The following is a 13672-nucleotide window of genomic DNA, read 5'->3' as shown; positions in this document are numbered from 1 at the left end:
TTGAGTATAAGTGTGTGTGTGTACCTTTGTATTTGCAAGAAAGAGAAAGAGGGTGTGTGTGAGAGACAGAGAGAGAGAAGACAAAGCATACAAGAGAGTGTGACAGTGAAGTAGCAGAAGTCTTGGGATAGTCAGTGTACTTGGTGTAATAATACTGTGTGGCAATAAACTACAGCGGACAACACACTTTTCAAAACACCAACTCAAAGCGGATAAGGTTGAAACGTCTTCCTCAAACAGCTCCTTCTCGCATTGCGCGATGGTACCTGAACAAAGGCTGTGCCCCTTTTTAGGAAAGGATGTACCTCATGTTGCATTGACCCGACCAAGGCCTTTTGAGAAGGGAGAAAGATAGGAGAAGAAGAGAGAGAGAGAGAGAGAGAGAGAGAGAGAGAGAGAACGGTAGGTCAGTACGTATGCCATCTACTCAAGATGGCCAGTGACTCACAAACATACAAATACTCACACACACACGTGTGCAGAAATGCATGTTGCATGTCACACGCACACACACTCTCTTGCACACACACAATACACACTTGAGCACACCAACACACTTCTGAGCGAACAAACACACACACACAAACAAACACACCACATGCTGGGCAGACGAAGGACGGACAGAGCTGAGCGATACCATAGTGTGCTCCTATTAATATGAATGGGACTACAATGTGTTGTGTAATGATAAGTGTATACAGAACCCCACTGAGCCCTCATCCCCTCCTGTAAAACCTCATCTACGCACACACAGAGAGAGAGAGAGAGAGAGAGAGAGAGAGAGAGAGAGAGAGAGAGAGAGAGAGAGAGAGAGAGAGAGAGAGAGAGAGAGAGAGAGAGAGAGAGAGAGAGAGAGAGAGAGAGAGAGAGAGAGAACCACTGTAACAGTATTGCATGGATACAGCAGGTACATTATTGGCTACACTCCTGTGCACACCTTTTCCTCTGCGTAATGGCTAGAACATGTGAGGAGCAAATCATATTGAGACTGTTTGCTCTTTCAACGGGAACATAAATCAATTGAATAACAAACGTCCTTCTGGAGTGGAGGATGTGACCAAAACAAGCCTGGAGAGCCTGTCCTGTTGGGATTGTAGCTACATAATGTTATTGTGTTCACTGGATCTCCCATTGATATTGATACATGGTTAACAATACAGTCAGTTACAAGCATGTTAGGCAGCCCTTAGCTAGTCACAAAAAAGCAATAATTAAATCAAGACATTATGCATGTGATTGGTGTCAACAATGGCAATACGTACCGTCCACATTCATATACCACACATATACAGTTTTCGTAAAAAAATTAATTGCTGTTGGTTGGACTTAGGGTTTTCTGTGATGGCTGAGAAAGGAATCACCATTATACAGGTAGGTACCATTAAACCATAAGAGAAGGAATCCATGAACGTAATCAACAGAGAAAACCCCAATCACCATTCACGATCTAAGACGGACCAATCAAGAGACAGAATAGGGGAGAAGGGGCAGAAGTGGCAGGGGGAAGGAGGAAGCACAAAAGATACCAAGACGTATACCTGGCCTCATCAGTTCTGTCTCGAAACTACTCTCATGTTACATTCACAATGCATTTACATTGTGTGAGTGTGTTTCCATTCATATTGCTGAGGCCGTATTTGATGAGCGGCGGGGCTCTCACCTGGATCTTTCATCTCCCTGCCTTGGCCTGCTTCAGACAGACTGGTACAGACACAGCCATAAAACATTGTGATATACGATGGTATCGCTGCCTATTGGCCAAACCCCCCACCCACTGTAGGAGGATAGGTTATTGGCCATTTGGTTTGGCCATTTGGTCTATTGATATAGTTTGTTTTCTCTCAATATTAGTCCCCTGGCTACCTCACGTTTTTAGGCTATTCAAACAACTGAGATGGAACTCCATTAGATTCATTCATGGTTTGATCGGGAGAAAGCCATGCAAGCAACACAAAAACAATGAAAGCCTAGCCCAAAGTCATATTCAAAGCCTATTGAATGGAGCGAGAGAAGGGAATGTAGCCTAAGTTTATAACAGCTAGACACAAGATAGTTAAGGAGTGTTATATATACAGTACCGGTCAAAAGTTTGGACACAACTTTACCAAGAAGGAGAGTGATGGAGTGCTGCATCAGATAACCTGGCCTCCATAATGCCCCGACCTCAACCCAATTGAGATGGTTTGGGATGAGTCGGACGGCAGAGTGAAGGAAAAGCAGCCAACAAGTGCTCAGCATATGTGGGAACTCCTTCAAGATTGTTGGAAAAGCATTACAGGTGAAGCTGGTTGAGAGAATGCCAAGAGCGTGCAAAGCTGTCATCAAGGCAAAGGGTGGCTATTTGAAGAATCTCAAATATAAAATATATTTTGATTTGTTTAACACTTTTTTGGTTACTACATGATTCCATATGTGTGTCCAAACTTTTGACTGGTAGTGTATATACAGTGAGGGAAAAAAGTATTTGATCCCCTGCTGATTTTGTACGTTTGCCCACTGACAAAGACATGATCAGTCTATAATTTTAATGGTAGATTTATTTGAACAGTGAGAGACAGAATAACAACAAAAAAATCCAGAAAAACGCATGTCAAAAATGTTATAAATTGATTTGCATATTAATGAGGGAAATAAGTATTTGACCCCTCTGCAAAATATTACTTAGTCCTTGGTGGCAAAACCTTTGTTGGCAATCACAGAGGTCAGACGTTTCTTGTAGTTGGCCACCAGGTTTGCACACATCTCAGGAGGAATTTTGTCCCACTCCTCTTTGCAGATCTTCTCCAAGTCATTAAGGTTTCGAGGCTGACGTTTGGCAACTCGAACCTTCAGCTCCCTCCACAGATTTTCTATGGGATTAAGGTCTGGAGACTGGCTAGGCCACTCCAGGACCTTAATGTGCTTCTTCTTGAGCCACTCCTTTGTTGCCTTGGCCGTGTGTTTTGGGTCATTGTCATGCTGGAATACCCATCCACGACACATTTTCAATGCCCTGGCTGAGGGAAGGAGGTTCTCACCCAATATTTGACGGTACATGGCCCTGTCCATCGTCCCTTTGATGCAGTGAAGTTGTCCTGTCCCCTTAGCAGAAAAACACCCCCAAAGCATAATGCTTCCACCTCCATGTTTGACGGTGGGGATAGTGTTCTTGGGGTCATAGGCAGCATTCCTCCTCCTCCAAACATGGCTAGTTGAGTTGATGCCAAAGAGCTCGATTTTGGTCTTTCACCCAGTTCTCCTCTGAATCATTCAGATGTTCATTGGCAAACTTCAGACGGGCCTGTATATGTGCTTTCTTGAGCAGGGGGACCTTGCGGGCGCTGCAGGATTTCAGTCCTTCACGGCGTAGTGTGTTACCAATTGTTTTCTCTGTGACTATGGTCCCAGCTGCCTTGAGATCATTGACAAGATCCTCCCGTGTAGTTCTGGGCTGATTCCTCACTGTTCTCATGATCATTGCAACTCCACGAGGTGAGATCTTGCATGGAGCCCCAGGCCAAGGGAGATTGACAGTTCTTTTGTGTTTCTTCCATTTGCGAATAATCGCACCAACTGTCGTCACCTTCTCACCAAGCTGCTTGGTGTTGTTCTTGTAGCCCATTCCAGTCTTGTGTAGGTCTACAATCTTGTCCCTGACATCATTGGAGAGCTCTTTGGTCTTGGCCATGGTGGAGAGTTTGGAATCTGATTGATTGATTGCTTCTGTGGGCAGGTGTCTTTTATACAGGTAACAAACTGAGATTAGGAGCACTCCCTTTAAGAGTGTGCTCCTAATCTCAGCTCGTTACCTGTTTAAAAGACACCTGGGAGCCAGAAATCTTTCTGATTGAGATGGGGTCAAATACTTATTTCCCTCATTAAAATGCAAATCAATTTATAACATTTTCTACATGCATTTTTCTGGATTCTTTTGTTGTTATTCTGTCTCTCACTGTTCAAATAAACCTACCATTAAAATTATAGACTGGTCATTTCTTTGTCAGTGGGCAAACGTACAAAATCAGCAGGGGATCAAATACTTTTTTCCCTCACTGTATATAAATTTAAACAGGTTTAGGCTGTAAGGCCCATGCATCCAAGACAGACAGACAGAGAGCTTTTGACCTGCTTTGGTGGAATTCTCCACTCTGTCTAGCCTACATCCCTCTGTTGCGTTCTGTACATAACATATTTATTATATAGGCTATAGCAAATAGGAAAAGGCCAATTAAATTGGAATGTCACTTGTGTGCTAAACTACACCCTGATGTGTGCTGTGACACTCCGTTCTTTACTGCGTGGTGCCAGTCATGTTCAAATAAGCTAAACCATCGTCTGTCAAGTCGCAATGTTGTCACCATAAACAATGGCTGTCAATCACCGTCGTCAGACGATACTATCGTAATAAATCGCCCAACCCTAGCCCACACATATAGAAGCATGCCGGCTGACACACACACACACACAGTCATATACACTACTGAGTGCTGAGTAATCCGGGGTAAGGAGATTCACCTACACCAGTCAGAGTAGAGCAAGCCGCCCCACAGTGAAACCAACACAGCAGGTTGTGGCGTGTACACTACATGACCAAAAGTATGTGGACACCTGCTCCTCGGACATCTCATTCCAAAACCATTCAGCCACAACAGCATTAGTGATGTCGGGCACTGATGTTGAGCAAGTCGGCCTGGCTCTCAGTCGGCGTTCCAATTCATCCCAAAGGTGTTAGATGGGGTTGAGGTCAGGGCTCTGTGCAGGCCAATCAAGTTCTTCCACACCTATCTCGACAAACCATTTCTGTATGGACCTCATTTTGTGCACGGGGGCATTGTCATGCTGAAACAGGAAAGGGCCTTCCCAAAACTTTTGCCACAAAGTTGGAAGCACAGAATCTTCTAGAATGTCATTGTATGCTGTAGCATTAAGATTTCCCTTAACTGGAACTAAGGAGCCTGAACCATGAAAAACAGCCCCAGACCATTATTCCTACTCCACCAAACTTTACAGTTGGCACTATGCATTCGGGCAGGTAGCGTTCTCCTGGCATCCGCCAAACCCAGATTTGTCGGGCAGACTGCCAGATGGTGAAGCGTGATTAGTCACTCCAGAGAACACGTTTCCACTGCTCCAGAGTCCAATGGCGGCGAGCTTTATACCACTCCAGCCGACGCTTGGCATTGCACATGGTGATCTTAGGCTTGGGTGCGGCTGCTCGGCCATGGAAACCCATTTCATGAAGCTCCCGACGAACAGTTATTGTGCTGACGTTGCTTCCAGAGACAGTTTGGAACTCGGAAATGAGTGTTGCAACCGAGGACAGACGGTTCAGCACTCATCAGTCCCGTTCTGTGAGCTTGTGTGGCCTACCACTTCGTGGGGGAGCCGTTGTTGCTCCTAGACGTTGCCACTTCACAATAACAGCACGTACAGTTGACCGGGGCAGCTCTAGCAGGGCAGAAATGTGACGAACTGACTTGTTGGAAAGGTGGCATCCTATGAAGGTGCCACATTGAAAGTCACTGAGCTCTTCAATAAGGCCATTCTACTGCCAATGTTTATCTATGGAGATTGCATGGCTGTGTGCTCGATTGTATACACCTGTCAGCAACGGGTGTGGCTGAAATAGCCGAATCCACTAATTTGAAGGGGTGTCCACACACTTTTGTATATATAGTGTACCTTTGGATGTCTACATCCACATGGGGTAAAGAGGGAGCTGATTCAATGTGCTCCAAATCTACGTAGTCAGCTCTATAGGGATGCTTTTAGCAATTGCAACAGATGGTAATCAGTGTGAATTTACCACAGGAGCTGGTCAGAGAGGATCAAGAAAACTGTTAATGTAACCGCAGCTGACTAGACCAACGAGGGTCATGTTTCTGTTTCAATCCCTCTGCGGTAGGTCGATATGCTCATTTGAGTCAACATCCAGCTGACATAACTATGACGCACTGCACATCCCCTCTATAAACAGTACATGTCCCATATCCTTCCCCGTTCTTATTGTGTCTGTCATCCTAACTTAAAAACATGGCAAGACACGTATCATCATCATCAGTGAACGTACAGCTGGAGTGGATCCCTGTGACAGTACATGAGGGAGAAGGGGGTCAAAGTAAATTAGTGACTTATATTCCTGTAGTCTAAATTTAATCTTTCCACTTGTTTGGCTCAGTTAATTAACCAAGCTAAACTCCATGTGCAGGGATCAAGTTAATAATCGCTGCAGGCTTCACTATTATGCAAGCAATTAACGTCCAGAACATTGAATAAAGCCAAAGCCGAAAATGACTGGCACGCCAACGGTAGCCAATTTCCTGTTATTATATTGTCACAGTCTTGATAAACCCGTTCTCAATATCCATTTAAACCAATTCACTATGCCTATTAACATAGAGAATGTGAAAATTGGCCATTAAAGCTAAGAGTTATTTTGCCCTACGCTCTGTGACTAATTGTGAGTAATGTTTGTGTCGTAGAGGAGCTTATACGTTTATGTTTCTAAATAAAAAATAAATAAAACCAGAAGAAAAACATAAAACACAAAGAACACCAGAGAGATGATTCAAGCACCACGGGAAGCCAGTATAGATATTGATTGGTAAGATGAGAAAAGAGAGAGAAAGAGAGAGAAATATCCAAGAGCAAGCCATCAGAGAAATGAGACTCATGGTTTTAAACGGTCTTTCAGTTGAGTCCCTGCCATAGGTTGTTTGAGAGGTAGATGGGTGAGGTTGCTGCTGATGATGATGATGTGGGTATATGAAGGGAGGCTTGCCTGAGAGCGGTCCTGCTCTACCTATCCTGATGGTCATCTCGTCTGAGGCTGGGAACAAGAGGTCCTCCTCCTTGGCCAGTTTGGAGTCTGGGGGCAGGGCAAGGGCTGTGTGGGGGTCCACCCCTACACCCTAAAAAACACACACATATTCCAACTTATTTATCTAGGTTATAGAGAATGAGAATATAGACCTGACCAAGAGGATACATTGGTACTGCAGCAGTAGACACACACAGTCAGTGAGAAATAGTTTGGCATGGACAAATAATGAACTTGGCTCTGCTTTTATTTGTGTCGGTTTATAAAAACCTTCTTATGATCATTTTATTAGAAGGTTATTCATTCATGTTCTGCTTGCCAACTTAATTTGTGGCTGTTGGACATTTCCGCCAACTCGGACCAAAACGAAATAACGTTACGTAACCTAGTACGATCAATTCAGTCCGGAACAAAAATGAACCTTCAAAGAAAACATTTGAAAATCAATAATTGATCATTTGGTATGTACTGATTCAGACTTATTTAAAGCCTATTCACGCCTCCATTTTGAAGGCTCAGCCTTAAAAGCAGGTAGAGAAAGACAAAGGCTTTAGTCTATAGGTGCCCCTTCAAATATAGGTGCCTCTATAGGTGCCCCTTCAAATATAGGTGCCTCTATAGGTGCCCCTTCAAATATAGGTGCCTCTATAGGTGCCCCTTCAAATATAGGTGCCTCTATAGGTGCCCCTTCAAATATAGGTGCCTCTATAGGTGCCCCTTCAAATATAGGTGCCTCTATAGGTTTCCCTTCAAATATAGGTGCCTCTATAGGTGCCCCTTCAAATATAGGTGCCTCTATAGGTGCCCCTTCAAATATAGGTGCCTCTATAGGTGCCCCTTCAAATATAGGTGCCCCTTCAAATATAGGTGCCTCTATAGGTGCCCCTTCAAATATAGGTGCCTCTATAGGTTCCCCTTCAAATAGGCTACGTCCCCCATCTCAGACATAAGTATAAGCGGTAGCGCAATGATGAAGTCTATGGGTATCTACTAGCATGCTAGCAGATACCCATAAACTTCAATTAATTGCGCTAACGCTAGTTAGCATTAGCTTGGGAAACTACCTCTAACTTCCTTCATACTGGACACAGAGACATACAAATGGTATCCACAAATTAATCTGACTCTGGGGAACTCATTGCCATAATCCCGATGTATCCCTTTGAAGGAGATTGTAATGTTCCCATTAAAAATGAATAATACATTAGGATGAGCTGTTAAACTCAACGGAAATGTACCTATCAATAATCGTCAACACATCTATAAAACTGTGGGATTCTACTACACTGGAACAAATCACAATCTGTGGTTGTTGTTTTTTGGCTGTAAAACACTAATGGTATTTGGTGCTTAGCCTGTACGGTTTCACAATTCCATTAATTTGTAATGAGGTTTGTGGCTGCTCGCTTTCAGAATTATAAATTTCCGCCAGGGTAGATGAGGCGGCAAACAAAAAACGGACATAAAATCGCAGCTTTGGGCTAGAGGAGCCAAAATTAATCAGCTAGGTAGTCTTGGCTTGAATGTGAAATGTTGTGAGACCGCAAAACACCTCGAAAACAAAATCAGGCCCATTTGGGGATTGAGCGAGACCACTTATTGCAGAGCAGCCTTAAAAAAAAAACAGCCAAAGCAGAGGGATGTTTTTGTCTGAGTATGATGAGGGATTTGACATCAAGTTATACATAACAATGCTTAAATATAATTATTGTGTTTGTGTGTGTGTGCGCATCCGTGCGTTAATGCGCACATACATGAGTGTGTATGTGCGTATGTGTGTGTGTATGTATGTATGCGTGTGTGCGTGCCTTTGGGGGATTGGAGATGTGCCTCCCCAGAGGATGCAATTAACCCCAGTGGTCCCCTTCAACGGCAGACCTGACACAATCTCATCAAAAGGAAGGGCTTACCGTAACACTGCAAACAAGGACCTGGCTGTGATGGGAGAGCTCAAGTGCACTCTGAGTGTCTGCAGCATGGGACCACAGCCAGATTACACCAATACTACACCATGGCTATGTCCCTAATGGCACCCTATTCCTTATATAGTGCACTACTTTTGACCAGACCCCTATGGGCCCTAGTAGTGGACTATATAGGGAATAGGGTTCCATTTGGGACGCATCCCTTGTCCTTCTCCAATGACATTACCTCTGGCTGGCTGGACTGGCTGGCTCTTAGCCTAGTTAAACCAGAGAAAACATTGACTGAAACAATGGTGATTGCAGCATTCAGCCGGATTTAACCCGGTTAGCTGGCTCCGTTTACTGGTTCAATCAGCCATTCCAGATACATACTGAGGGACACTGAAGATTGTTTCTGTTACTGTAATGTCTCCCCAGATAGAGTCGTTTCATATTGGGGTCAGGTAGTGTGTGATGAGCAGTGGATGGTGGATGACTAAGAACCTCTCTCACAGGAGAAATGAACCCGTCCAGGTCCAACATGAACCCTGTGTGTGTGTTTACCCTGTGTGTGTGTGTGTGTGTGTGTGTGTGTGTGTGTGTGTGTTTACCCTGTGTATTCCTTTATGCGTGTGCTGTGTTTCCGTAGGAAATATGGAAGTCTCCAGTCTATATCCAGTAATTACATTTGTGCCTTGGACACAATCCTCATTCAGCAGGTGTCGCAGTAGTGAGTGGACAACAGTATTCATTACAGCGTGCACACATTGTCCTCTGTTATCATAATCAATTTTTACCTGTTCAATTTCTGTTTAATTTCACAACTGGCGTCCCCAAAATGATAAGATATGAAAAGATAAACAATGTGCTCGACTTTTTACAGTATAAACTTAAAAATCGGGTGCTGCATCCTCGTATATAATCCAAAGAACAGAAATAGGACAGCACTCTGGTAAATAAACGTAACAAATCAAATTGACATATTTTTATTGCCGCACGAACGTTTCGGGTATGAGCCCTTCTTCAGCGGTCAAGGTAATGGCAATCAATGTCAAAACAACAAGAACTCACGTGTGTGTGTGTGTGTGTGGTATGAATAATTGGAGGTGGCGCAACGGATCAATCCCAACTACAGAGAGGGACGATTTGGGAATTTACGGTCTGGGAGAACGCACACACAGCATCATGTTTGATACTGCTCATCTGTGGTCCATCACATCCAATGTCCAATATCTACTGTAACATGAACACAGGGAGTGGAGAAACTCTCAGGGGAGGAGATGTTGTTATGGCAGAGAGATGAAAAATGATGGAGAGAGAGAGAAGGAGAGAAAGAGAGAGTTCTTGGTGATGGATTGCTTTTCCTTGCCTCTTCAATTTAAGCTCCTATAATCCCTATGATGAAGTGTACCAAAGTGAATTCTTCTTTATGTCAACAATTGTTAGTGTTTCAGAGGTTGCTTCTGTTTAGTCCATTCTCACTAGCCAGCCACTGTCTGAATAATTCAGAACATTCCTCAGAGTGTGCCTGACAAAACAACGCACATCATGATGCTAGAGTATGTACTATGATAAACATTTGCTTGATAAAAGACACACTAGTGAATACACCCCTTATAAACATTGCGCTAGTGAGAACACAACTTAGACCAATTTACCAGATGTGTCCCTTGGGCCAGGTGGAGTTTTAATTATCCACAAAGGCTTCATCTATCCATTCGTTATGGCACCTTCCTTCATCCGGCAGATATTTAATTGCTCTGGACCCAGATGTATTCATCACAGCCCCTGACCCTGCTGTCGGGAAGCTCAGTGTGTGTGTGCTGTGTGTGTGTGCGTTCGTTCTATCGTAAGTGCATGCGTGTGCGTGCACGCGTATACATCGGTACGCAATACTACCCTGGATTCAACCCATCCGTCATTGGAGTATTGAAGGAAGTTACATGGATTTGCTACCTGTCCCCGATCTGTCAACATATATCCATGTGTAGCTCTTAGCATTCCAAATGTCACAGTCTCAAATCGATGTGAATATCAGTACATTTCTCTCTCATCGTCAATTATCTGACTTATTCTGACTCAGACTCTTATACCTTACTATTCTAACTCTTTCTGACTCATCAGACTCTTATACCTTACTATTCTAACTCTTTCTGACTCATCAGACTCTTATACCTTACTATTCTAACTCTTTCTGACTCATCAGACTCTTATACCTTACTATTCTAACTCTTTCTGACTCATCAGACTCTTATACCTTACTATTCTAACTCTTTCTGACTCATCAGACTCTTATACCTTACTATTCTAACTCTTTCTGACTCATCAGACTCGTATACCTTACTATTCTAACTCTTTCTGACACATCAGACTCTTATACCTTACTATTCTAACTCTTTCTGACTCATCAGACTCTTATACCTTACTATTCTAACTCTTTCTGACTCAACAGACTCTTATACCTTACTATTCTAACTCTTTCTGACTCATCAGACTCGTATACCTTACTATTCTAACTCTTTCTGACTCATCAGACTATTATACCTTACTATTCTAACTCTTTCTGACTCATCAGACTCATATACCTTACTATTCTAACTCTTTCTGACTCATCAGACTCTTATACCTTACTATTCTAACTCTTTCTGACTCATCAGACTCTTATACCTTACTATTCTAACTCTTTCTGACTCATCAGACTCTTATACCTTACTATTCTAACTCTTTCTGACTCATCACTCTTATACCTTACCATTGTAACTCTTTCTTGGTAGTCGATACATAGGCCTTCATGTTCTCGCTTTTATTCCCTTGCTCTTCCTGTACACACACTTATTCCTGGCATCATTTGAAGTGGGGCACAGAACAACATGGCATCAGAACCAGTACCTCTCTGGAGAGCCCGGCCGAGCAACACAAAGGTTCCTGACCCATTTATATTGAGCACTGAGCACACAGCTCTCTGATGTGATGGAAGGACAGACGAACGGGGTGTTGGAGGAGGTAACCTACTGGTATTTCATCTTTGTTGTCAGCATTCTGCTATAAATAAATCTTCAGGCCAGGTTGCCCGAAGTTGGTCTAGGATCAGCATCTGTGGGAAAATGCATCCTACTCTGGGCACACAGTTGAGTCAACTCTAGGTCTATTATTAAAAAGGTCCATTCAAAAGACTCCAGTCACACCAGATCAGATTCCCTCTCCACTCCTCAGTGGAACAGTGCCGTGTTCCTAACAGTACAGCAGGCCCAGTCCTGATGCTGAGCTTTGTCTGGACCCATTCCAGGAGAGGAGCTCAAATGTCACTGTCTGCCCAGCATGAGGTTCTCTCTTTCTTTTCCCCTGTTTTCCCTTTCCATCCATCCCTCTCTGAGTGGAATGGTACGAATAAATAAAAAAACTCCCTAAGTCCATCGCCACTACTGAAGGTATAGGATGGAACATGGCAACGTATCCTGGTAGTGATCAGACTACATCACAATATCGTGTTTCCCTGTTGGTTCCTACATACATTAGTAATGGAGATACAGACATGAACTGCACATCAGCTACTCTGGGACCGACTGGGAGAAGCAGAAATAGTCAGACTGACAGTGCCTACAAAATATATAGGATTTGTGTCAGAGGAAGACGTGATGTGTGAACTGTGAAGATGCAGGTCACATGCCAAGCGATACCAGACTAGCATCAGTTAGGAGAACTCTACTTGACAGTGTGGTGTGTTATCCCACACATCAGGGATAGAGCCCCTGCTTATAGCATTGTTCTGTTGTAAAAAGATGAGTCACTGTGATGGTGATGTGTCATCATGGCAGAAGTGATCCCAGAGGCCTGATAGGTCAAACCCCACACCCAAAGGGTCAGGAAGAGGTCACGCAGATAACACACCACACAGGGCAATTACTACTGGAGGGTAGTTTTTATAGACAGCTCACACAAAGCCAAGAGGACGGTGAATGTAAGTGTATTATACAAACGCAATCAAGCAATGGAGTAACGTGTGTTTCTCAGCTTTCATCTGTGTGAATCATTATCATGCAAATTGCTGGCCGAACGCCCTTTCTCATTAGCAAATTATGGGTCGTTTGGGCGACGGGGGGGGGTTTAGTCAATTGTAACTGTCCAGTCAACGGGGCCCTGGAGCGCCGTTCAACCGATGACATTTAAAAACAATTCCGCCTGACAACCAAGGGAGGCAAGGCCATGCCCTCTCCGTTACCTCCCAGTAAATATATTAGTATGCAAATACTAATATGGACAGTTGGGTGGGCCTCATCAGCCTAGGACCTATAGGGAGACTTATGATTTTCCAACTGTAGCTCATATCTTTCAGCTTTAGGAATGAGAATGTGAACAGCTGTACCAGTGGGATAAGGGTCAAAACTAAAACATGTAAAAATATATATATAATAATAATAAAATGATGTAAAATGGTTGTCATGAAGACAATAGTGACAGTTTTGTTAGAGGCTAATATGAAAAAGGCAGGAGCACATCATCTTATTATTATTTTCTATGGATGGAGCTTAGTGTCCACATACTCACACACAAATGTGTGGGCAGCAGGTAGCCTAGAGGTTAAGAGCGTTGGGCCAGTAACCAAAAGGTCGCTGGTTCAAATCCCTGAGCAAAATAGGTGGAAAAAAAATCTGTCCCTTGACCACGTCACTTAACACTAATTGGTCTGTAAGTCGCATTGGATAGGAGTGTCTGCTAAATTACTAAAATGTACATATACACACTCACTCTTGCACACACATTGACGCTCACACACAACCACCATATATGTTGCTGTTACTATTTATTATATATAAAAGTGTGCAAAGAAGAATCTCAAATATACAATATATTTTGATTTGTTTAACACTTTTTTGGTTACTACATGATTCCATATGTGTTATTTCATAGTTTTGCAACAGATGACCTGGCCTCCACAATCCCCCGAACTCAACCCAATTGAGATGGTTTG

General features: G+C 43.3%; 1 protein-coding gene across 2 annotated transcripts in view; it reads right to left on the bottom strand.

Annotated features, from left to right (window-relative positions):
* Positions 1–13672, bottom strand: part of LOC121539913 (zinc transporter ZIP11) — a 157207-nt gene that overhangs the window by 68311 nt on the left and 75224 nt on the right. The window contains exon 5 of one of the 2 annotated variants that reach the window (XM_041848589.2): positions 6761–6890. In XM_041848589.2, coding sequence (XP_041704523.1) covers positions 6761–6890 — 130 coding nt within the window. The remainder of the gene's footprint in view (positions 1–6760; positions 6891–13672) is intronic. The other variant, XM_041848651.2, reaches the window with a different exon arrangement.

Source organism: Coregonus clupeaformis, chromosome 1, assembly GCF_020615455.1.
Source record: "Coregonus clupeaformis isolate EN_2021a chromosome 1, ASM2061545v1, whole genome shotgun sequence".
NCBI classification, from domain to species: domain Eukaryota; kingdom Metazoa; phylum Chordata; class Actinopteri; order Salmoniformes; family Salmonidae; genus Coregonus; species Coregonus clupeaformis.
This window is presented reverse-complemented; position numbering and strand designations above follow the sequence as displayed.